The sequence below is a fragment of the Hyperolius riggenbachi genome, chromosome 3 (genome assembly GCF_040937935.1).
Source record: "Hyperolius riggenbachi isolate aHypRig1 chromosome 3, aHypRig1.pri, whole genome shotgun sequence".
Lineage (NCBI taxonomy): Eukaryota > Metazoa > Chordata > Amphibia > Anura > Hyperoliidae > Hyperolius > Hyperolius riggenbachi.
The window spans coordinates 302,189,351-302,216,266 of NC_090648.1; the positions used below are offsets into that span (position 1 = coordinate 302,189,351).

Genomic DNA, 26,916 nt, shown 5'->3' on the forward strand with positions numbered 1-26,916 from the left:
CACAGGTATGATCCTAAAAACAAATACACTTTAAATCATGATCAATTAGACCGTTTTGTCTGATCAAACGTCTAATTAGGCAATGAAACGGTACAGTATATGACTACCTTAATACTTTAAGCCACAGTCCATGAAAAAGCATGCAGATCAGGTACTCTGACCCAAGTCTGACCTAATAAGCCAAAGCGATCAGCAGGTCTCAGCGCTGCGTAATATGTTGACGCTTTATAAATACAATAAATAGATAAAAATAAATAGGTCTGCCAAACAATTGGTATTGCTTTAAAGGAAATAAGCAAGTCAGCCTCCATGTGCTCCTCACTTCAGGGATCTTTTAAAAAGGAAATAAATATGGCAGCCACCATATGCTTCTCACTTCAGGTTTCCTCTGAGGCACATGAGGTAGGGTGTAAAATCCAAAGGACTCTTAAACACTATAAAATGCACCGAACACACACAGGGAGAATGCCATTGTTTGTCTTGTGCACTTGCTCTTAGATTTTCAGTGCCATTCCAAAGCCCCCCCCCCCCCCCCCCCAAAAAAAAAAAAAAATTGGACTTAGTGGCATTACATTAGAAACGCAGCATGCAGTGCATTTGCCAATCACAGAGACTTTGATTGCACTTGTGCGATAGCCCCACCACGCTGTACATTATCAGGCCAGCGTCCTTGTAATTGGCAAACTGCATGCACTTTGACAAACAGATTGAAGCGCATGTATTGTGGACAAGGCCAAAATGTTTAAGGCTTAAGGCTAGGTTCACAGTGGGATGTTATTCTCCTGCGTTAAATAATATAACGCAGTATAGTGTTTAAGTCATTTTCTATTCAATAGAAAAAAGGATAAGAAAATAGCTAAGTGCTTGAAAAGGTGATTTTCCGAGCACTTTTAAATGAATAAATACATTGTATTTATTCATTTCCGGGGCAAAAGTGTTCACTTCCTGACTGACATCAGGAAGTAAAAAAAGCATTGCTAGATAGAAAGCGCTTAGAAAAGCGCTTTTCTAAGTGCAAATCGCTCTGAAAGTGCTTTCAAAATTACTCAAATCACTCAGCGGTTGCGATAGCGCTGCCGATTTATATTGTGAACAAGGCCTAAAAGCGTTAACATTTAATTATGCATCTGAAAGTTTCTCTCCAGTCGGGACCCAGTCAGGCTATATTCACTCACTGATAATGAATTACAACCATAAAACACTTTTCTGGCAGAGAACAGCTTCTGACTGCAAGGGATGGATAAAAAAAGATCAAAAGTTCATATATTTTACCCCCCCCCCCCCCCCCCCTTGAGACACAGGACAAACAATACATCTAGAAACTACGTTTTTAACCAGAACATAAAAATGTGGGATACCTAAGGGTAACAATGGTTAATTTGCATATATTCAGCAGTGATGCACTGGGAGACATCTCAAGCTCACTCCAACCTGAATTATCGCAAATTCTTTCTGTTTTAAGAAAGCAAACTTGTTTTTCTTAGGAGTAGGAAGACAGATACAATTGTTTCATCATTTTCACTTATGGTTCTCTTTAAATGATCCTTTTAACACAAATTGTATGGCTAACTACTATTTATATCAAACCTGTATATATGCTGTGAGCTGGTTTGTCAGGCATGAGTCACGTCATATGTAAATATATTATGGAACAGGTTTCAAAACTAAACAGGTTCTGCACTTCCATCATTGCACAGTGGAATTATGTTTATTCTCTGCAGAAACTTTATTTCCAAACATTCTATTAGCACTTTTTTTCTTCAGTACAGGAAGCCATTTTGTTCAACAGCCGGGACCACATGTGTCCCTCACACCTACAGGGATGTAGTTCTGTGACTCCAGGGCCAAATGTCACAGCTGTTAATTGAGTAAACACAGTGGGGTTTCTGTCTTCAGCTCTCAGCTTATTTACACAGATGCATTGCTCTTGAATGAATGTGCGGAATGTTCACTTAAAAAGAACAACAGAACAGAATCTGCTTTGCAAGATGTGTGTTTATTTGACACACATGCAAGTTTGCAGCTATGTAAACAGCAAATGTGTTGGCACAGTACCCCTCTACAGAAACAAAACAAAATGCACCATTAACTACATAAATTCCCATTGTACAATTTCACCTCAAAAGGATCTTAAACCCCCCACAAAAAAAAGTATATTATAAAGTGATGCGCCAATCACAAAGCTTTATTTAGTAAAATAAAAGTAATTTAATTTTAAATGTGAAGTTTTACAACTAACATCAGTTGCACTGCCACAGCCAGCTTTCTGCTTGATGCAGTACAAAGCTATGTAAATGTCAGTCACACACTGCTCCTGTGCAAGAGACATGCCCCACTCATTATTATATAGTATTTATATAGCGACATATTCCACAGCGGTTTTACAGAGTAAACAGAGTTGTCACTAACTGGCCCTCAGAGGAGGTCGCAACCTAATCTTTCTTTTTTTCTCTTAATTTAAAAAGCATTATCTTTTGTACTGTACAAAGTACAATGCAAACTATAGTAGTGACCATGAATACATACAGTATATAGTTCATGCATTATAACATCCATCAATACAGGTACATGAGAAACACTAGGCTAGGATGAGGACCCTACCATCTATAGGACAATGACAGTAGGTAAAGTAACAAAAAAAAGTAGGTGAAACAGTTAGGTCATAGTGCTCAGTTATGTTGCAGAATAATTCTGCACGTCAACTCACTGCCCATACAATTCTATTAGTCTGTTAACGGTAACAAATTGTGTTTGGCCTCGTTCACATTGTCACACGCAGACGGCCGTGCGATCGGAAACCCAACATGTACGATTGCACACCATCTGCATTTGTATGCTTAGCGTGGCTGATCTCATTCACTGGGTCAGCCGCGCATTTTACAAAAAAATGGGCGCAAAATGCGTTCCCACACCGCACTGGTACAGAACGCATGCAGTGTGAACATCAGACAGTGCAGTCTATGCACTTCTTATGTTTGTGTGTGTCTGCCTCCTGCACGCGTTGCCGAAATACAGACGCCAACGGGTGTAATGTGAAAAAGGCCTTATTCTAACTGCATGCACGCTAGGTCCAGTCTCCATTGCAATTCACACATTATAATGCGTAAATTATGCAACTGACCACTGTGAACCTAGCCTGAGTCTTGACATCATGTTATTGAAGGAAGACTAAGATTCTAAACTTGTCAGAACAGGTGGCTTTTTAAAGGTGCTTTGAAGTTTTCAAGACAGAGCATGGTGGATAAAGTGTGGAAAAGAGTTCCAAAGAGGAAATGAAACTCACAAGATGTCCTAGATGCAAGAGTGAAAGGAGGTGACCAAAATAGAGGCTAGAAGGGTTACACGTAAGAAGCAAAGATTGCAGGTGGAATGGTATCTGGAAATCAGTGAGGGAGGCACAACTTATGGAGAGCTGTGTAAAGCCCCATCTACATGATACGATTCTTTGTGCAATTCGATTACGATTCTATTTATGATTCAATTAAAATCTGACATGTCTGATCGGGATTCGATTCAAATCCTGATTGGACATGGTCGGATTTAATCGGATATTGTATAGATGATAATTAATAATGAGTAATATAACAATTTAATACTCACAAACCAGGGTTACCATTAGGCAACCACTGTGAAGGCAGGTGGGGAGATTAACCTGACCCCACTCAGGATTAAAAGTCGCTCTCTGTAGATGGGAAGAAGATGGGTACAACCCTCCACCAAGGGTGGACTTAGCAATATGTAGAAGCTTTCCAGAGGCGCCAATAGAATAAAAATCACTTAAACGAGCTTAAAACCGATGGGGCAGTGGTGGGCCTATCCCATCCATGCAGACAAAGCAAACAAAGGAAGGACTGTGGCATCAACAGTCAAACAACAATTTATTTATACTCCACAGTAAAAATAGGCAACGCGTTTCATGGGCTCAATCCCGCTTCATCAGGCCAATCAAAAAGGAGCATACAGCTTAACAGCATCAAAACCACACTGAGCGCTCAGTGTGGTTTTGATGCTGTTAAGCTGTATGCTCCTTTTTGATTGGCCTGATGAAGCGGGATTGAGCCCGTGAAACGCGTTGCCTATTTTTACTGTGGAGTATAAATAAATTGTTGTTTGACTGTTGATGCCACAGTCCTTCCTTGGTTTGCTTTATCTGCATGGATGGGATAGGCCCACCACTGCCCCATCGGTTTTAAGCTCGTTTAAGTGACTTTTATTCTATTGGCGCCTCTGGAAAGCTTCTACATATAAATAGAATCGTAATCGAATCGCACAAAGAATCGTATGGTGTAGATTGGGCTTTAGGCCTGGAACCCACTAGCAGTACGTTATTAAGTCATTTCTAAGCGCTCGTGATTTGAAAAGCTCTTGCTAATGTAATGCTATGGGTGTGATCCCACTTGAGCGATGTGATTTTATAAAAATCCCCCATAGCATTGTATTAGCAAAAGGTTTTCAAAGTGCTTAGAATAGGCTTGCTAGTGGGTTTGAACCCTAAGCGCTCGTTCACACTTGAGTGAGCTCAGCGCAAAACACTGGTGGTTTTTAAACCCCTTGCTGTTCCAATTCTGGCGGCAAGGGGGCAGCGCAGCACTTTTAAAAAAAAAAATTTTTAAATCATGTAGCGAGCCCAGGGCTCGCTACATGATAGCCGCTGACAAGCGGCATCCCCCTATCCATTCCGATCCTTCGGCGATCAGAGTAAGCAGGAAATCCCGTTCAGAATGGGATTTCCTGGTGGGCTTCCCCGGTCGCCGTGGGCTTCCCCGGTCGCCATGGCGGCCGGGCGGGATGACGTCATGGACGTCAGAGGGAATCCCGATCCACCCCTCAGCGCTGCCCTGCACTGATTGTCTAGGCTGCGCAAGGGGTCTGGAGGGGAAGGGCGCGGCGGGCAGCAGCGAATCGGCAGTGATCGGAAACTGCACGCAGCTAGCAAAGTGCTAGCTGCGTGCAGTAAAAAAAACAAAAACGGATAACCGTCAAGAAGGTAAAAACCGCTAGCCCATGTAAGCCTATGGCAGTGTTCTCACTGCCGCGTTTGCAGTTAACACTAATCGTAAACGCGGCTGTGAGAACATGACATGCAGCATTTTGCCGGTGATTAGCGATCGCATCAGCATGCATAGCACGCTAATCGCGATCGCTTCCAAAACGCTGCAGTGTCCAGTGATTTTTCTGCGCTAATCGCGGAAAATGACTCCCGCAAAACGCCGGCGGTAATAGCCAGCGTTTTGCACTTTCAGGTGTGAATGGGGCCTTAGGGTCCTTTACCACTTTTGTGATCTAATTGCTAGTGGATCACAAAATGCTAGATATAGTGGAAACGAATGGAAACCGCAGTGACCATTTCCATTAGTGTGATCTGTGTGCGGTGCAATTTTCTACCAGAGCGAATTTGCTGTCCTCATGTTTTCTGTGCAATTTAGGAAAATTGCATAGAATTGCACTGCTATGCAATTTTTCCCAAGATTTGGCAATTTCTCACAATTACGCTGTACACCCAAATGGATCACAGCCTGATCAGGACAGAATTGCAGTGGTAGAAACTAAGAAGGAACACGTTTACATCACAGAGCAATTGCAATATCGTTTCTAAAGAGGAAAAGAGCCCTGCAAGAAGATTAAAGGCTGGTTTCACACCAGGACGTTGCGTTTTAGGGGACGTTAAGGTCGCATAACGTGCCCCTAACGCAACACCCGGTGCTCTCTGATGTGGACGTCAGAGTGAGCCGCGTTGTGCAGCTCACTCTGGCGTCCGTGATGCGTACTCTTGGACGCATGCGGCATCACGTGGTCCCGCCCGGCCAATCGCCGCACAGAGCGGCCGTTCCAGGAAGTAAACACTGCACGTCACTGAGTGCAGTGAATATTAATTAGCCATGTGCCTGGCCGCTCTCCGCTCCTCCCCAACATTACTGAGCATGTGCAAGCAGTCTAACGCGTCTCTGCCGCTTATAAAGTAGTGCGCGCAGTACGTTGTCTTATGGCGCAGCGTTACTAAGTAACGCAACGTGGGTACTGTGAACAGCCCATTGATTTTTCATTGCTGTGCGGTGGGGTGCGTTACAGGCTGCTCTAACGTGCGCCTGTAACGTCCCACTGTGAAACCAGCCTTATGCTGGATACACACTGAGATTTTCTGGTCTATTTACTGTCAGATCGATTATTTCCAACATGTTCGATTTGCTTTCCGATCGTTTTCCGAGCATTTTCCGATCGAATTCCTATTAAAGTGCACGGAAATCGATCGAAAAACAAATCGAACATGTTGGAAATAATCGATCTGACAGTAAATCGACCAGAAAATCTCATAGTGTGTACCCAGCATAAGAGTTTGCACTGGATCCTCTGGGTAATTGGCAGCTCTTGTCCCAGCTTACACCACTACGGTTGGCCAAAATGATGGCAAATAATAGTCTCCACACAAATGTTAGAACCTGATGCATCATTTGCTTCTACCGGGCCCTGTGTAAGCAGCCTTAATTAACATTTAGCTAGTTTTCCACATAAACAAATCCACATCTCCAGCAGAACCACTCTCTTAGCATTTATAGGTGAAGCAAAATATTTATGTTCTAGTTGTTGTGTGGTTTGCAGCAACGTGTTACAGAGGTATGCGGGAGGTTTTCACAAGCTAAACAGTAAATTAAAAGTATGGATGGCATGCTTAAATGCTGTACAGAAGGTTCCTTCATTTTGCACCTAACAGGAATAGAATGTTCCTACAGTCCATGTAGTTTTTAAAATAGTATTACGGTAGTTATTTTATTGCTATAAGAATCCAGATGCTTTTCTTTTTTCACAAATTTTTATTGAAAAAGAATTGTATAAAATTACAAACAGTATGAACAATAATCAAAAAGACTAAGGAGCGTAAGACAACAGTAATTAACAAGTTGAGTTCTGAATGTGCACTATGCCTTTCACAAAAGGCAAGCTTATGGATAGAATAGGCAGGTGTCAGTAGCACTAAGGCATCATATACCGACACCCCAAGGGTGCTATGGTCTTTACTTTAGTTGAGAAGGACATCATGTAAAATCAGGGTCCAATGGGCAGGGTGAGAGGACCGAATGGAGGAAGACCATATATACCTATGAAAACAGAACTCTACAGGTGTGAGGGCCAAGGGCATCCATCGTCACACTAATTAGCATGAGCAAATGCCCTGCCATGGAGAGGAAGAAAAATATTAGAAAGGAAGAGGGCAGTGAGAGAAGTAAAAGAAGAGAGCACAGATAGGTAAGAAGAAAAAGAGAAAAGAAGGGAGAGAAAAGAAGAAAGAAGGAACATTCCAACCTACACCCCATATTAAGAGGTGCGGAGTCGTCGCCCAGGCCCCTAAAATGTTGTTTTATCATTTTATTATTACGTAGGGTAAGACCCATATCCGCAGGCTTCAGACCTCATTGATCAGGTTAGGGGGGCAGTCAAGGTAGTGAGAGAAGCATGGTTTCAATACTTTCTCGAAAATAGGAAGGGAGTCGTCTAGGATAGCTATCATATTATCAAAGCATAGTGCACTACTTAGGTTGGATTTAAATTAAGCGAACGATAAGGAGGGTGTCTTCCATGAACTGGCTATCATACGTTTCCCAGCAAGGCAGATGTGTGTCAGTAGCTTATATTGGGGAGTTGAGAGGCCTGGGGGTTTGAGAACTAGTAGAGCCACTTCTGGAAGTTTAGGTACCGGAGCTTTGATAGTGGTATAGATGATTTGATATATTCTGATCCAGAATCTGCGGGCTCACGAACAAGACCACCAAATGTTGGACATAGTTCCCTGTTGTCCACACCCTCTAAAGCAAGAGACCCGTGGATCTAGGATCAAATTTAGCTATGCGATTAGGTGTTAAGTACCAACGGAGTAGCACCTTATATTGGGTTTCAACTATCGAGGCACTAATTGAACATTTAGAGAAAAGTGACCAGATAAAGGCCAGATCCTCCATCTCCAGAGAGGCGTCAAGTTCTTGTTCCCATTTTATAATATATAACGGTTTAGGAAGATTGGGAGGGGAAATAATACACCTGTAGTACTCGGAAAGCGTATAAAAGCTTATGGATAATGGATATTTTGACAGCCGCGATATGTCCAATCCAGGAAATGCAGCATCTCTTCCAGCATTCCATGAGTTGGCTAACATCACGGATCAATTTAAGGTAGTTGACCGTGTACATTGTATCATAAGAATTTGTGATATAAATGCCGAGATATTGTAGTTTCGTGGGTTCCCAGGAGAATTCGTATTTGGATTTAAAGGGGAACTTCAGCCTAAACAAACATACTGTCATCAAGTTACATTAGTTATGTTAATTAGAATAGATAGGTAATATAATTTTTTACCCACCCTGTTTTAAAAGAACAGGCAAATGTTTGTGATTCATGGGGGCTGCCATCTTTGTCATGGGGGCAGCCATCTTTTTGGTTGAAAGGAGGTGACAGGGAGCATAAGACACAGTTCCAACTGTCCTGTGTCCTGATAACCACTCCCAGCTGCACACGCTAGGCTTCAAATGTCAAATTCAAAATGTAAAAAAAAAAAAAAAAATTGCACCAAAACAGCAGAACGAGAACAACAACATCAGAAATCCCATCATGCTTTGCACAGCATTAGGGGAAAAAAGCCCGGGCAGTTTTCTTCTGTGCAGCTAAAAATGAGGCTTGTATAAGAGAAACAAAGTTCTGATGCTGCAAAACTGTTAAAGAAACACCAGGCCTTTTCAGTGCTGCTGAGTCAATTTTTAGTCCGGAGGTTCACTTTAAGGTCTGGAGCACTGAGTCTGATAAGGATACGTTTAGGGCTTTTGATTTCTGGCTCTTAATTTTGAGGCTGGAAATATCTTCGTAAGTAAGTAAGATGTCTGCTAAATTAGACATTGAATTTTGTGTGTCAGAGATTGTAAGGACTACGTCGTCTGCGTACATGCATAGTTTATGTTGGCAACCATTTAAGGGGTAACCCCTGACGCCTTTACAATTACTAATCATCAGGGCCAAAGGCTCCATAGCGAGAGCAAACAGTAACGGCGAGAGGGGGCACCCCTGTCTAGTACCTCTGCAAACAGGAAATATATTAGAGCGAAATCCGCAGTATTGGACAAAGGCGCGCTGGAAGTGATAAAGGGCCCTTGGCCCAGTGTAAAAAGTTAGGACCAAAACCCCAGTGAGAGAGTGATTTAAAAAGATATTCCTAGGACAGGGTATCAAAAGCTTTCTGAATGTCGAGAGAAAGCAACATCATGGGGGTGCCTGACTGTCTTGCAGATGTGATTATATGGAGTACACGTCGGACGTTATCACCAGCCTGACGCTTGGGCATAAACCCCACCTGGTCTAACCCAATTCAGATGCTTTTTACTGGCAAATGGTTTGAAGAGTTTTAGTAGTCCCCCAAAACTCGCTAAGAGATGGAGATTTTTGAGGCAGAGATCGCTTCTCATTTCATTTTGGTTGCTCTCTACGGATGCAATTTTACTGACTAATATGTACTGTAACCACATGGTTGCATTTCTGATTGGACTGGCAAACTCTACAATGGGGTGTAAGGACAACTATCACCTTATCCCCGATATCAGCTGGAATTCGGCTGGGCTACTACTGCCAAGACGTTGTAGCCCACCTCCAAAAGCAGCCTCAGACCCAAATCGCAGCCTCAGCATAGAATCACAGCTCAAGTTTTTGGGGTCCAATAAGGAAAGAAAATCTGTGTGTGTGGGCTGGGGTGACACACCTTTACATTAGTTTGAGGGGGGGGGGGGGATTGCAGAGTTTTTTTGCTTATCATAGGTATAGAGAATTTAAGAATTCCAGGAAGGGAAGTATAACTCATCTCATGGGGTTGTTAAAGGTTCCATTTACAACTCCCATTTGTTGTAACAATATGCCTCCATCTAATTAAAAAAAAATACAGAATCAACCTGTTTGCAGCACTTCAGATTGTATTTAACAATTCCTATCAATTGCTGTACTTCAAAAAAAAAACCAAAAAACTCCATTGTTGGGCCAATATTGGCATTTGGGATGTGGTTGAAAACCCAAGCAAACATGGGGAGTGGTATTTGATACTGGAAACTTAGAACTGAGAGGTCAGATTGTTAACCATCTATCAAAAGCCGGAGCTTACAATAATTAATAGCCAGAACTAATACTTCTTTGCATATTTATAGGACTTTTATTTTGTTTGGCATGGCAGCTTAGTGACTTCGGGGTTAACCTTGTGATCTTGCAGCACTGGAGGTCTTGTTGCTCTTCAAAAAGGGATTATGGACAAACAGATGAGAGAACATTACAGACTATTCCCTTTGACCGGCTCATTCAGAAGCGACAGTGAGAGCCAGAGAACATAATAAAAAAAATGTGTTCAGTAGTTTTTGGTTAACATTTGCAACATTTGTTGAAAACAACATGTAATAAGAAGCCCATTAATTTTAGCAAAAAAAGAAAAAAACGTATTTTCACCCAATTTTTTTTTTTTCAAAAAAAAAAAAAAAAAAAAGTTTCCTTGTTCCCACAGGATCAAATTTCCCATTTAAGGCTGTTCGTATCGGCAGGTCATTCATAAGTCGGGGACTACAGTGCCTCTATAGTGAGCAGCAGCAAGTTCACATTTTGCCTCAAAAGAAAGCATTTTCTCTTTATATTGTAAAAAAAAAAAAAAAAAAACCAAAAAAAACAAACATCCTCTTTTCACAATTTGCATTAGTGACCAAACACGTGATTGCATTTGTGACCAAAAATAGAACATGGAGTTCCAATCAATGCACCGTTTAATGGAGAGATATATGATGAATAAAACCGGATATTTCACAATCCAAATGTATTAACTTAAAATTCTTAAAGCGGTTTAGCATAATCAGCGTGTAGTGTGACAAAGTCAATATTTGGGTAAGTTACTGGGCCTGAATGGGTGCTTGCCCTCTGCACTCAATCACAAGAAATAACTGTGCAGCTCACAAAGCCATGTGAATACTCTATTCCATATGTCAATACAGCCATTCACTCATGAATAAAGGCAGCATGACCTCCACATGAGGTAATTGAACAGAATTAGCCACATCTAATTGGAAGTCTTCCTGCATAGTTTAACTTTAAATCCCTTATCTGCATTTACAATTGCAAAAGCAAATTCCAAGAGTTAAAACAGAATAAATGACAGAAGTTGAACAAGTAGTATGCACTGCACTCTACTACTCTTTACAGATGTAAGCTTTATTATTTTAGGAGGTGGCACTGTGATCTGGCAGTGATGTGTCAATCATTGGATGAGAATGCTCATTTAGGGCTGGTTCACACTAAGGGGGATTGCGCTGCGCTTGGCGACTAGTGCATTGTCACCCTATCACAGCAGTGTTTTAAATTTTTCTGAGCGATTCTTCTTAACCACTTAAGTACCAGCGTCCTCTGCCCCCTTAAGGACCAGAGACGCTGGTACAAGGACGAAATCCCGACAAATCGCCGCATATACCCGTCGCAACCGGGATCCTGAGGACATCCACTCTGCCGCCTCTATGACAGTCATGGGAGCCGGTCAGGAGCAGCTTTCATTGGCTCCTGACCGTGTCTATCAATGTAAGCCTTTGGGAGTTGTTTACATTGATAGACACGGCCAGGAGGCAATGAAAATCGGCTCCTGACCGGCTCACAGAGCTCTGCTGTCATAGAGACAGGCAGAGCAAGTGAGCTGAGACGGGAGACGGCGGGGATTCAGCACTGAGATCGTCAAAAAACAGTGGATGCGCGCTGAGGCGGTGATTGAAATCTACGCCCTGCCAGCCAGGTAACCACCAAAACAGGGCGCAGATTTCAATCACCTCGGTCCTTAAGTAGTGCAGAAACGCAAATTCTTTTATAAATCACATCACTAAATCACAGCATGGTGGAGTAGTGGTTAGCACTCTCTCCTTGAAAGAGAACCCGAGGTGGGTTTGAAGAATATTATCTGCATACAGAGGCTGGATCTGCCTATACAGCCCAGCCTCTGTTGCTATCCCAAACCCCCCTAAGGTCCCCCTGCACTCTGCAATCCCTCATAAATCACAGCCACGCTGCTGACAAACAAGCTTGTCAGAGCTGGCTGTGTTTATCTCTATAGTGTCAGTCTGCTGCTCTCCCCGCCTGCTGCAGAACTCCAGTCCCCGCCTGCATCCCTTCCCTCCCTGCTGATTGGAGGGAAGGGACGGGGGCAGGGACCGGAGCTATGCAGGAGGCGGGGGAGCAGCTGAGACTGACACTACAGATGTAAACACAGCCTCACAGCATGGCTGTGATTTATGAGGAATTGCAGAGTGCAAGGGGACCTTAGTGGGGTTTGGGATAGCAACAGAGGCTGGGCTGTATAGGCAGATCCAGCCTCTGTATGCAGATAACATTCTTTAAACACACCTCGGGTTCTCTTGAAGTGCTGGGTCCCCAGTGCGAATCCCTGCCAGGGCACATGTGCATAGAGTTTGTAAGTTCTCCGGGTCAGCGGGTCAGCGTGGGTTTCCTCCCACATCGGGTCAGGTGACACATTGGCTTCCGTGCACCGCGCGGCGGAAAGCAGCTAGGAGCCCGTGAGTCAGTCCGGGGAGGCTGCTAGACTTTGCTGGAGGTTCTGTAAGTATATAAAATGCCTCCAAAACTATCGTCCACATTATCCTTCTGGCATCCCAGTTAGTTGAGACTTCCAGTTGCCTGAATCCAGGATAACGGGGACTCTGCATGGCTGTGAACACGCTCCCATCCCCAGGAGTGTCCTGCACAGGTGCAGCATGAGGTTTTCTCGTACTGCGCCTGTGCAGGCTGATCCAGGCGATAGGAGCACGAACAAAATGAAGCGGAGCTGCGGCGAGGGACCGGAGGATCGCTCCAGGACGGCGCAGGCACAGGGCGACTGCAGGAGGCTGGCAGAAGCCCCAGGTAAGTGAAACTTTTTTTTTAAAGTTTATTACAGGTTTCCTTTAAGATGGTTATACACAATACACTTTTTTCTTTAGTATTTTTAATCTATTTAGGATAATGCAAAGCACGATGTGCAGTACTGCATAACGCACACATTACAGTTGCAATATAGCATACTTTTCATGTACTGTATACTTCACCATATGCTGGGAACCGCACAACCTGACTTTTCCCATCTGTTACAGCCCTGTTTTTAAGGGGTACACTCAATGCATTGCCACAGTGTGAAATGAGCATAAAAGAAGTTGTGAAAATACATTTCCCTATTCCTTGTCAATTAAAATGTGCAAGTATGAATAAACTAACACTTTATGACAAGATAGGTTCTTAGCAAAGAAAAACATAAAAGCTATGGCAATTGGGTGACAATGTCATGTCAAATTTTTAGCCTACATTCACACTGGCCCGAACCGGCAGACAACAGAATATCAAAGCAATTGCAATGTGATGCAATTATACTGTAAATGCATCTTTACATCGCTGTGTTAGCAGTGCAGTGTAGCAAAATCCATGTATAATGTATATATAACTTGCAGTGAAGCAAACTTTTCATGAACTATGCTTCACTGCATGTGTTGAACCAAAAGTCCAAAACAGGCTATCTACATGTGGGTTTGATATGGCTGTGTAAAACTTAAAGCTATAGGCTTGCTATACACCAGCGGTTCTGGATGCTTGCTCGGCTTAACAAGGGCGAAAAGGGATAATTTGCATATTTAGTAGTAGTGCATTGTGGGTAACCACAAATGTTCACTTATAGCTGAATTATTGCAGATTTCCTTCTGTTTTAAGAAGGCAAATACACCAAGCTTTGCTTTTTTTAGTAGGAAGGCTTTTTGGTCCCTTTTATCCCCCTATACATTTCTAGTAGTTTGGGTCACCCTGAGCTGCTTGGTTACTCGGTTATCCCTAAAAAGCATAGAGCTGATCCTGTCCACCCTGCCATGTGTTTCACAGAAGGAAGCTGAGGGAGGAGGTGGGCAAGGTCAGGTAATGGCTCTGTGAAGGAAAAAACTCCCACATGCTTGGTAGCTCTATACCATGTACACAAGTCTCTGGGTCACATGACTAACCTTTCTTCTAAAGTGAACAACTTTGAGACTGCTGCATCCAAAGTGAAAATTGTGCTGGTACTATTGGCATGGTCCCTGGTTTACCTTTACAAATGATGAAAAGTCCTGGAGGGGGAGCTGGGGCTAAGAAGTAAAATAATGTGGCCATCCATCCTACGGTTTTGCGGCTCAATCGGCCATTAAATTTGATAATTTTATCGGATGAAATTGGTGCCGCAACAAGCATGCTTCATCAACAATTCAACCGAGTTCGGCCCAAAATGGGCCAACATAGTCGATTGGGTGCGTGGCAGCAATGGCGTGCGATATTGTGAAGACTGACGAATGTGATGGAACCCCTGTCTGCTGTCCCCCCAAATGGAAATGTGCCTGCGCATTCAAACTTCAGCTGCTCCAGCTACAGCGACTGTCCAGTTACTCCATTTGCTGCTTCTTCGCAGCCAGGTGCATGTGATGTCACAGGCATGCCACATGTTAAGTGTGGCAATCACATGCGGTGCTCATGGGGAAGCAGCGGACGAGCCTGGGAGCAGCTAATCAGCTAGAACAGGTGAGATCTGAATGCACGGGCATCAGAGTCCTGAGGCCGATTCCCGGGAAATTTCATGCCGATATCGATTGGGAATCGGCCTGCAGTGTATTGGCAGCCAACAGATCGTTCTCTTATCAGATTTGATTAGAGAGAGATCCATCTCTTGGTGTATCTGTCCAGACATCGCTAGTCAGGTAAAAACACTAGAAATTTGTGAGCCACCATAGGATGTAATGTGAATTATGGCTATAATGGTGCTCACTGACGGGAGTCTAAATTACGATAAAAACTGCGTAAATTGTCCACCAGCAACAGCTGGAAACCAACTACACCTTTCCCCAGTGTCACTGGCGGCAAGAAGGGGGGGGGGGGGGGAAATAGTGATTATTGCCTCCGGGACTTTTGCAGAAGCAGGGTGAGCTTTTTTTTGGCTTTACCCTGTGCCCAAATTACATGTATGCGTATGGGTACGTTAATTATCAATAGTGTTGTAAGGAAAAAGGCACATAATACTAGCCCTAACATCAGACACTGGCAGAAATGATTATTCATCATCATTTCACTACACAAGGTGCTGTCTGCTAAAGGCCCATTAGGCACCACCTACCTTTTGTGTGTCAAAGCATGCATGACAAGATTTCACTCAATTGACTTGACTCCATATGCAGCAATAAGCCTCCCTGCACTGTACCCCCTTCCTCTCCATGAACAGTGCATGCCTGTCGCCAGAGCCCAGCATGCATTGCATGACTATAACTAGCTCCCTGCGGGCTGTCAACTACAAGGTTTGCGGTGTCTTATGTCTTTAGGAACGGTTTCTGGTAGGGATGGCAATGCTTAGGAGAACTCATGGAGAAGCATGTGACCAGTTTGATCAGCTGATAGATTTGTAAGGTTCTGATTTGCTGTAATGACTTCCTGGTTTAACGCATGATCATGACCAGAAAATCAGCGCCTTACAAATCTATCAGCTGATCAAACTGATCACAAGTTTCTCTGTGTATTCTCCTAAACATTGCCATCCCCGTTTTCCGGTTCCTTACTGCTCTATGTATCCCCACTGGGGAGCATTTCCTCGCTTCCTGTACCTGAAACCTACAGGCAAGTCTCAAAGTCAGAAGCAAAACATTACTGGTTTTATTTTTTCCCTACTCTGCAAAATTGTATTATTGGTTGGCTAATTTCTCTGGCTCTCTGGGAAAGATTTAGCCACAAGAATTGGGGGAGGGGGGAAAATCTTACAGAAGGGAACACAGACCGCAAGATCCAAAAACTCATCACTGCACAAGGTATATCGTACAAATCAGAATAGAAAAAATCTGTATAGAACAAATTTTATTTTGCATTACCGTAGCAAAATTTATGAACATATTAAAAATATATCTGTATTAGAACTTTCAGAGCATGAATACCGTTCCAATGATGCATTTTTTAAAAATCACCTAAAAGTATCAAAATAATTAATGGCGATAAAACACTGCAGACTTTTTCCTTCTAACTCTGAAGCCTTGAAACTGATTTTTTTCCCTGGGGACAATAAAAGCCTCTCATAAAAAGCAGAGGTGTCAAATTCCAGCATCACTGCAATAAAAACGATGATTTAACAAAAAAAATACACACATTCTTGACTTATGACAATTCACTTTTGCTGATTTAAAGAGGCGAAGAACAAGCACAACTGATTAAATGAAGGAAAAGTACGCGACGGTTACAAAATAAGACATTTAGCTTGTAGCTGTGTGGTTTTCTCACAAGGGAACAACTGCCTTGCTGTAGATGGAGCAGCCCAGGAAAAAAAAAAAACCCGCTCTCCAGCTGAAGGTTTTGGGTTACACTGCCAAGGTGTGGTAAGAATTTGGTTGACAAATTGCTGTACTGCTGGGCTGAGTGTGTGCACACTTTTTTTTTCTCACAAGTTGAAAAGAGTGTTGCTCTGTAATCCTTACTATGTGCACAGATCCTTCCACCAATGGTAAACACAGCCTTAATCGATTGCTTATGGGCACCGGCATTTTTTATTTTTTTTTAGGGAGTTACATCTCAGTCAGTGTGTAAAAATATATACGATTGGATAATAGCAGCCTACGGAAAGTGTTACTTCATTTGCTGGAGCTTAGTCAGTGTCACTGCACAGAACTAGTTTAACCATAGGCTGTTTGCAATTGCACAATATAGTATTGACTGCCATCAGTATTTTATAGGTGCAAGTGTCATTAGGTGATTGTGGAAATGAAAGGCTAGGATACACTTAAATTGTTTCATCTAAAAATATGTCTGGAAATAGAAAGACACTAAATTGCTTTAAATACAGCACTAGTAAAATTTTGTAAGATAAATAATAAAAGTTTATGAGCAGTCATTTGGCTGTATCTGCAAAACACCTCTGAGCATTACCTAGAGGACATACTTTATCAGCTGCTTCATATACAGTCTTGCTATAGTGTATGTTTCAAATCTCCACATCCTTTTCAAAAGGCAAATCTTAAACAGAAATCAAAACTCATTGGAGTACAGGTAGCTGGTAAAAGCTGAGGTGTACATTTCACAATGAGCACTTACACAACCTACGTTTTAATAGATTTACCTGTAGCGCTTTGGTGCTAAGTGCACATTTTAATTCAACCATTGTTTTCCTTTATTTCAAGCTACAGAAAGGTTGTAAATCAGTACATATGTACACAATGGCTACTCAGAGCGCAGGGGGCTATTAACCCATTTTTCTGGTAAACCTACACAAAAGGTACAAGGGCTAATAAACGCCAATACACAGAACACATACGGCCTAAAAACCACAAAGATTACGTAAACCACAATATTTATTAAATAAAAAGATAACAAGAAGATGATTTTTGGCTGTATTTGTCACACACACACACACACAACCTGTGACCACTGCAACTTCTATTATGATTTTCTAGGTATACAAGTCAGGAATGCACACAAACTTTCTAGCATGATTTCACAAGCTACCTCAGTATTTTATTGGCTCAATAGTTTGCCACGTTAGGTCCGGTTCACACTTGCGGTGGCCCTCCGGAATCGCCGTGCCGGAGCCGCACCGCCTGCAGAACGGACGGAACGGACGCACGGCATAGCAATTAAAGCCTATGCGTCCGTTCACATGGGTCCGTTCTGCAGAACCGGAGCCGGACCGGATCCGGGCCGGATCCGGACTCCGGCCTCCGTTCCAACATGCGCTATTTTTTCATCCGGCCCCTCCGGCAGCCGTATCCGGGGCGGAGCCGGACTGCACCATCCGGCCAATACAAACAAATGGGAACCGGAGGCCGCACAACACACTGGCTGAGAAATCCGGATCTTCTACCCCACTTCCTATGCGGATTTTTGCGGCGATACTGGCTGGGGACACATGGGAAAGCATTTTGGAGTGGAGCAGCACGAGCTGGAGGTGTTGGCAGGATGTTGGCAGCATGTCGGAGGTGGAGGTGAGTGCTAAACAGCAGAGGGCCTGATTCCACAGGTCCCCCTTCTGCTGACCTCCCAGACCCCAACATTTTTTTTTTTTTTTTACGTATATTTTGCCAAACGGATCCGGATCGCATCCTGATTACCACCTGATGCAACCTGACCGGATCCGGTCCGGATCCGGTCAGGTCATCCGGTCCGTTTGGCAAACAACCGCTAATGTGAACCGGGCCTTAGCTGGGCATGGTCACAAGTTTGGAACATAATTGATTGCAAGACTTTTTTTTTTTGTTTTTTTACACAGATGTCGTTTTCAAATACTTGGAAGTGTTCACACTTTGGTACATATATTCATCTATGCATTTTCAAGCCTCCACCATGCATTTGGAAGCATTTTCAGGGGGAAGTACTGCCATGTGTTTTAACCCTTTAAACATACACATCAATGGAGGTATCTTAGCACATTTCTTGTTTTTCTGTACTCGTGTTTACTTTGGAGGGATCACACTTGTGTCTGCGGGAACCACAGATGATACCTCGCAAGCGTTTTTCCACATGATATGTGCGTTTGTTTGCAACTGAACGCTTTTTTTTCACAGTAGCCAGTGATTTCAATGAGGAATCGCATGCATTATGTGGAAAAGTATTGCAGGTTCTATTTTTTTTAAACGCTATACAGAATCACAGATGGCCCTTGAAAACAGCAGCCCCACCGGAAAGCATGAAGGCTGCGTTTCCATTAGGAAATGTGATTGTATGCACAATCGCGATGCAATTGTGCTTCCTCCTATTTACACTACCTGCAACTGCGCTGCTATCCGTTGGGTACAATCGCAAACCCAACAAAGATCATGTGGGCTAATGATTGTAATTCGGGGAGCAACAAATCACAGTAGTCAAAAAACAGCACCAAGATTTACATGTTATCAAGGTGCTGTTGCCATTGGGTGAAACAGGCGTGATCAGATTTTTGGATCATACGATTTTGAGATCAGATACCACGAAGTGGAAAAGGGCCTCTTAAGGAGGCCACACACTTATAGAATTGCAGCAAATTCAACCATCAGATAGATTTCTGTCAGATGCCTGTCAAGTCGAATCTGACAGGAATCTGAGGTGTTCCACACACTAGAAACAGATTTCCAATAGATTTCAGAATGAAATCTATCTAAATGCATTATTGGACCATTAGATCAAATGTAACTATGGGCCATGGATCTGCTGCCAGCAGTATATCAACCTAGATCTTCCATCCTGTCACATAGATCAAATCCATCGAAATCGGCCACAAATCGATAAATAGATCTGAAAGAATTAATTTCTGATCAATTCTATAGAATCGATCGTTCGAATGATGCCTTAAATCGACCAGTATATGGGCCCCTGTACTTGCATTTTTGCACTGCAGCCAAACGCCTGCAATCTCAACAAGTGTGACCCCCTGCCTGAGGCCTGATGACTAGCGCCCCACTTCTCATGTGTACTGGAGCATCACCATGAATAAACACTTCACACAAGAGAGTTTGTGGGGCATAAACACCATGTAAAACCATGTAAACCAAAAAGGTTAAGAATGATCACAGGGGATTCTACAAAAAAAAAATCACGCTCGTATAAAGTTATGAAATCAGCCACCTAAGCAGAGCTTACACCAACCCCCTCTCACCAAAAGGCAAACACAGAAAACAAAGCCATGCTTACAGCTGCACAGCCCGTCCAGGGAGGTTCTCTGGTACTCCTTGCAAGTCTCCGCGGCTGCAGTCCACAAGGTCCCCGAGACAGCGGCAGGGAGGCGGACAGGAGCTCCGATCAGTCCTCAGCCCCAGAGCACATCCCAAGAAGCCCAGGCTAAGCAATAGCAGCGCCATCCTCCTGCGAGCCTGCCGGGCGCTCCACACCATGTCTGCAGCCACACAGCAAATAAATCCCAGCAGCGAGGAAGCCAGATCTAGCAGCAGTCACTCCCTAGTGCTCCTGGCCGGAAGACTGGCATGCCAAGCACAGCGCACACAGCAGCGCCACAAACCGGGGCAAAACTACTGCTAAACTTCGCTGCAGAAACTTTCCCCCTCGCGCGCCCCTCGCTGGGCAAGGAAGGGTGCTGGGCTGCCCTCCGATTGGTCAGCTTAGCCCCCCTCACGTGATGAAAACAAGTCCCGCAGTGATGTGGGGGATGGTGCGGAAGAAGAAAGCAGAGTGGAGATTACAGTACTCCATCTAACACCTCTCAATCAGAAGATTACACACATTGCTGATAACCACTGATTACTTTAAAGTGTGCTTTCCCTGCACTGGAGGAGGGACTGCCTGCTCTGTAAACTGCTGCTGCTCCAGCTAGTCAGCATGGAAACGTGTTTAGAGACGACCAGGGCAACTACATTATGCTGTTCATGTAGAAAATAGGAACCACTGGTTCATTACTCATAAACTTTTTACATGATTTTGCTTAAACGACTGCTGTACAGGCATGGTGGTTTTTTTTTTTTGTATGGTAATGTTAACCACTTTAATTAAAAAATATGTATTTTTTAGGTAAGTACAGTAAAAAGAAAATGGGCAAATATGAGATCTATGTGTAGCAGGCAGTATTTCTGAACTACAGGCCTGTACACACATGCAACTTAACTAGCTGGAAACAATTCTAGACAATTGTTTAGGACACTTTTTCCAAGTGTATGCAAGTGTTCACTGAAGACTAGTTACGGATTGGATATGTTGGAATGCATATCCGGATATCCGAATCCGAACTTTTTGGTATCCGAGTAAACTCGGATATCCAAACCCAATATCTGGGCGGATTCGGATATCGGGATAGAAAACCGGAAGTGACCTGAAAATGGCTTTAAATGCTTCCAAAAGTCTCTTCAAATGGTCAAAATCCCTTTTGGAGGTCTCTCCCCCCCCCCCCTCTCTCTCATGGATTTTTCCCATTGAAGATGATTTTAGCTTCTGCTCGGATATCTGAACTAACTATCCGCCCAGATTTCAAATGGGAAGTTCGAGTTTGTCGGAAAGTGCTATTCGGATTTTTAAAAATATCTGAATTGCTATTAAAAGTTCGGATTATCTGGGTAGTTCGGATATCCGGATGAGCACCACTGATCAATAGATTTAAATATAAAATATATTTAAATATAAAATAAAACCGTGGAATATCTTAAAAAGTCATTTTTAGGAGAAGGAGGATAGATACATTTGTTTATTTCATTCGCTTATTTTCACCTCGGGTGTCCTTTAAGCTGATCACTTACCATTATGCCATTTTATGCTGCTCAAGATTAGATCATAGAACTCAGAGATTGATTAGGCAAGGTAGTACCTTTGGTTCCCCCTTATGGTCATTTTAGTAATCTGAGATGAGAGAGGTCAGAGAAAGTGGTATTTGGGCCCCCTGACACCCATTAGGCCCCAGGTGCTTCCTAAGCTTCCTTGTTGATGATCCTGCTCTCTGATAGAACTAACAAACATAAATACATATTCATTAGATTCAGTCTTTTTATCAAATCAAGCATCTAATCTATTTTAAAAATGACAAAATGTATTACTGCCTTTACAGTAATATAGCTTTATGGGTACTGTTTTAGAGAGAGACACTCTGGATCTTTAAATAGCAGCAAAGGCCGAGTGCATTGTTACCACCCCCGCCAGAAGCTGCTCTGTTGTGCACCATACCATCATTCTTCTTCCTCTCCCCATAGCAAGAGTACACATTGCTGGGGTATACCTGAGTGAAGTGCCTGTACAGCTATCATTCCTCACAGTGCTTCAGGCAGGATTGAGCTTGATCCTGACAGGCAACCGGGCAACCCTAATGGCATGTGTATGTGCTGCCTGCAACACAGGGGATAGGTAGCAAGGGCTTTTACATTCTGGGTCATGCAGAACTTGATGCGTGTGGTCCGGTATTAAGTTCTGTATCATGCCTGAAAAAGAAACTTAAAGTTTTGAAAGCTTGCAAAGAAATCTTGTACAAATAGTCATTGAAAGCATCACCTAAACAACTTTTGTCATATCTGCAGAACTTGATACAAGACTTGAGAAACAACTTTTGTCGTTCATCACCAAAGCTTTATTTGTCCTTAGACAAACTGTTTACAACTATTTACAACATACACACAAAACACACAAAAACAAAACCTTTCCATCCTCTTTATGCAAGATACATATAAAGAGGAGTACACACAGTCTCAGTCTCAATCCCTGGGGGACAGTTCAGGATCTGAGCGCTATACCAAGCGATGCACAGTGTGGCACACAATGAAGTGGCCTTAGGGCTCTTTCACATCAGACAACGCGTGCAGGAGCCGTTCTCCTGCACGTGTTGATAGCCTGCGGCGTGTCGTCGGGTATCTGCGGTGCGACGCAATCAGCGGCGGTAGCTATTCATTGAACCTGACGGAAAACGCCGGCTCCCGGGTGCGTTGATGGAAAAACTGCGCCCGGGTGCGTCAGAACCGCAACGTACCGAAATGCAGCGTCAGGTGTGAAAGGTAAAATGAAAGTCTATGGACTATCTTACCTTGGTTAACGCAAGCTTTAGCGTTGCGTTAAAACGCATATGTGAAAGAGCCCTTAGTGTTTTGGGTCTGTAAGGAAACGCGGAAAATCAGCCGCCTCCACTCAGCGTGAGGAGGCTGTTTCCATGGAGAGCATGGCGGAACGCGAAAAAAACCGCACGCATGGCCCTGTTGCTGACACTTTGACCCAGCGCGGGGAGGCAGCCGCCGGTGCAGATAGCGGTGCGACCAACCCCGCGCATGGGTCAGCGGAGACATTGCAAAGCAGTACTGGTGTGGCTGGGACTGATAGTCCACCTAGGTTCAGAATGACGCGCGTGCGCGCGGAGAGGCAGAACCTTTATGGCAGTCAGAGAAAGGTCAGCTGACCAGGCCGGTCAGCTGACAATCACAGCAACTTTCATTGGTCCAGCACTTGAGGGAGGTGCTGGAGAGCACAGGTGTATATATACTGGGTGCTGGTCATTCTCTGGTTGTCTGTCGTTGCGATCACTACGTGGTAGCACTCAGGCCTTGTCTGTATCTGTGTTCTAGCATAGTTTCCAAAGGTGTTGACGATCACGGACCTCACATCTTAGCGTTAGGAATATTGAACTGTATTATTTGTTATGACCTTCTGCCTGCCTGACTATCCTGCTGAACTCTGATTCTGAACCTTGCTATCGCTGATATCCTGTTGCCAAACTCTGCTCGTTCCTGGACTCTGTATTTGCCTCTCGATTCTGTACCCCGCTATTCTGATACTCCGTTGCCAAACCCTGCCTGTTTATTGGATTCCGTATCTGTCTCCTGAATCTGTACCGTATCTGTCTGTGTGTTAACGACCTGGATTGCCCGACCTTGAGAACTGGCCTTACTGTTAGAGGCAGTTCCCAGACCTGTTAGTGACACCCTCTCTCTGGTGTCACTCACGTTCTGTCCTTCCTATCCTCAGCCTAGCTCCTCCCCCGGGAGAGTCTAGGCATACGGAAGGAACTTACTTCTGTGCAGTACTCCTTACTGCTTTTGTACCTTCTCCTAAGGTGCAATACTCAAAGTATTACTGTTACACCAAATCACTCTTATCCCTCAGGTGTCCAGAGGTTAGAATATATATCTGATTGTCGGTGATACTGCAGATCACCAATAATCGGGTATATTCTGTATTCTCGGTGATACTGCAGTTCACCGGTAATCAGACCCTCTCTGTTACACCGATCGTTACAGGGTCTTTTGGTTTTTACCCCTTAACCCATTCGCGTTCCGTCGTTTTCACTTGAGAAATGTTCACCTCCCATTCATTAGCCTATAACTTTATCACTACTTATCACAATGAACTGGTCTATATATTGTTTTTTCCGCCACCAATTAGGCTTTCTTTGGGGGGTACATTTTGCTAAGAGCCACTTTACTGTGAATGCATTTTAACAGGAAGAATAAGAAAAAAACAGAAAAAAATCATTATTTCTCAGTTTTCAGCCATTATAGTTTTAAAATAATACATGCCTCCATAATTAAAAGTCACGTATTGTATTTGCCCATATGCCCCGGTTATTACACCGTTAAAATTATGTCCCTATCACAATGTATGGCGACAATATTTTATTTGGAAATAAAGGTGCATTTTTTTCCGTTTTGCATCTATCACTATTTACAAGTTTAAAATAAAAACAATTTAGAAATATATCATCTTTACATTGATATTTAAAAAGTTTAGACCCTTAGGTAAATATTTACATGTTTTTTTTATTTTTATTGTAATGGTTTTTTTTTTTTTATTGTAATGTTTTTTTTTTTATACTAAACATTTTATTTGGGTAGTTTTGGGAGGGGGGGATGTAAACAATAGGTTTAAAATATAAATGTGTGTTGCTTTTAAATTTTTTTTACTTTTGGTTGTAGTATTACTTTTTGGCCACAAGATGGCGGCCATGAGTTTGTTTACATGACGTCACTCTAAGCATAACACACGCTTAGAGCGACGCATGGGGGAGGTAACAGCTAGAAAAGGCGAAGCTCCTGAGAGAAGCTGTCGCTTTTTCAGCAGGGGAGAGGAATCAGTGATCGGGCACCATAGCCCGATATACTGATTGCCTGGCTAACGAACCGCGTGCCGGGAACGCACGTGCACACGCGCGATCGGCCGCGGGAGCGCGCGGCAGCGCGCATGGTTCCTGGACGTAGTTTCTATGTCCAGGTACCAAAATAGGTTAAGGTTCCTGACAAATTTGTCATATCATCTGTATCACTATTGATACAGCAATAACTTTTTATTACCTAAATCTTTAGAGGCGAGAAAAAAGACACAGGGAAACCGGGAGCCCAATCTCGTTTAGTATTGTCAGGTTAATGTTAGATAAATGTGTGAGTATATGTCAGTATACTCACAAGTGTAGGTTGCAATCCAAGCAACCACTGTTATGCGCATGTGAGGAAGTACCATCCTCACTCGGTCTTTGTAAAGGTTGGTGTGGTGGTCGCAGCTCCAAAATAAATTTTTTTTGTCTTTTCCTCGAAATGAGAAAAAAGACTAAGCAAGCTCCACTGAGGGAGACTACTGTAAATACTATAAGGAGAGTAGGAGGCGCCCAAGATATCAGTATTCACAATATAAATAGGTAAGATGTCTTACCTTAGAGTGGTCTAGTTTCAAAAATGCGAATGCTTTCTTTTAAAGTAACAGATTTTAATATGCACATCAGACAACGCGTTTCGCGGATACACTCCGCTTCATCAGGTCAAATTCAAGTGCCTTTAAAAACAATTTTTTTTGACAGGAACTCAGCAACAAAGACACAGTACATACCATCAAATTTCAATAAACGTATATATGAAAAAATACACATATATAAAAAATACATACATACCTAAAAAATACATATTAAAAAAAAAAATATATATATATATATGTATATATATATATATATATATATATAAAATATATATATATATATATATATATATATATATATATATATATATATATGTATGTATTCATAAGAGATACTACATAATTACAGTAATCAGTGACCTTTCATTTAAAAATCTGTAAATGAAGGAAGTCTCTTAAAATGTTTATAAGTCTGGCACCCATATAACTTTTATAGGGCGCTGCAAACTCGGATGCTCTCATATATCACTAGGGCCCCGTATTTGCGCATGCCCATATGCACCCAACTGAATGTGCGTACAAACCTAGCGCAATGAGCCCCTTAAGGTGGATGTAATAACATATATGTCTACACACAACGCCATGGCAAGCTTAATATACATGGCGGTGGAAATAGTGGCCCAACGTACCTCTAAATAAACTGGTTTTCAAATCTCGGAATTCCATAAGTTAAAATACTCAAAAATATATATAATAAAAAAAATATCAATCATGCGATCTATTTAGTAGAAGACAAATTAACACTAGGTCCTATGAGTATTTTAATGTAAATATTTGCGAATATAAGTGTCAGACAAAGGATAGGAGGCAAGTAGGGAGCCAGGCCTATGATCTGGGTGGTAATACAATGTGTATGGAGAAGTAAATATGGAATGAACAGCGTACATTCAATAGCACTTGCATCTACATATAACGCAACTGAGGCAATGTAGAGCGGTGCATTCTAAATCTCTTACCTTATCCAGTGGTAAGTGGCAGTATGATCCTGAGTGCCTGTGGGGGGCTGTGGCCAGAGCCGGCGCTTATATAGAATGAAATAGAGACGCCGCTTCCCCTAATCTGCCGCGATCGCTGGACCGGAAGTAGCACGGTCGCGGCCGGAAATGACATATTGCTGCGGGCGGTCTCGATCTCGGGCAGTGGTACGCATAAATGGAACGAATATGCGTCCCATTTGGTGCCGGATCGTGGAGCGCACACGTGTTCCTATTAGGATAAGGGGTCGGGGACATTCTTTAAATGGTAAATAGTGTAGGCCATTTACTAGAAGCCCCAGGCCTATTTGAGTGTAAAGTCCTCAATATAGAGCGGATAACTGCCATTTTCTAGAAGCCTCAGGCCAATTTAGCTTAGTATATGTGATAGAAATACCTTTGTCCTAAAGAGAAAAAAAATAACAATAATAATACCAAATCCTAAATGACAAAATTACGATTAGAGATCTATCTGGCCAGCACTATATGTACAATATGTGCCTGTTTACTAAATGCATTGTGTGTGTAGGCACAATAAAGGAAGATATATACACATACATATAACAACAGGAAAAAATAATCATACAGTGGCTTGCAAAAGTATTCGGCCCCCTTGAACTTTTCCACATTTTGTCATATTACTGCCACAAACATGAATCAATTTTATTGGAATTCCACGAGAAAGACCAATACAAAGTGGTGTACATGTGAGAAGTGGAACGAAAATCATACATTATTCCAAACATTTTTTACAAATCAATAACTGCAAAGTGGGGTGTGTGTAATTATTCAGCCCCCTGA

At 42.8% G+C, this 26,916-nt stretch overlaps 1 protein-coding gene and 1 long non-coding RNA gene across 2 annotated transcripts in view; one reads left to right on the forward strand and one right to left on the reverse strand.

The window, feature by feature from the left end:
• Positions 1-20,206, reverse strand: part of LRIG3 (leucine rich repeats and immunoglobulin like domains 3) — a 62,352-nt gene extending 42,146 nt beyond the window's left edge. The window contains exon 1 of the mRNA XM_068276609.1: positions 19,676-20,206. Coding sequence (XP_068132710.1) covers positions 19,676-19,875 — 200 coding nt within the window. The 5' untranslated portion in view covers positions 19,876-20,206. The remainder of the gene's footprint in view (positions 1-19,675) is intronic.
• Positions 16,303-26,916, forward strand: part of LOC137563738 (uncharacterized) — an 89,520-nt gene continuing 78,906 nt past the window's right edge. The window contains exon 1 of the long non-coding RNA XR_011030422.1: positions 16,303-16,390. This is a non-coding gene — a long non-coding RNA (uncharacterized lncRNA). The remainder of the gene's footprint in view (positions 16,391-26,916) is intronic.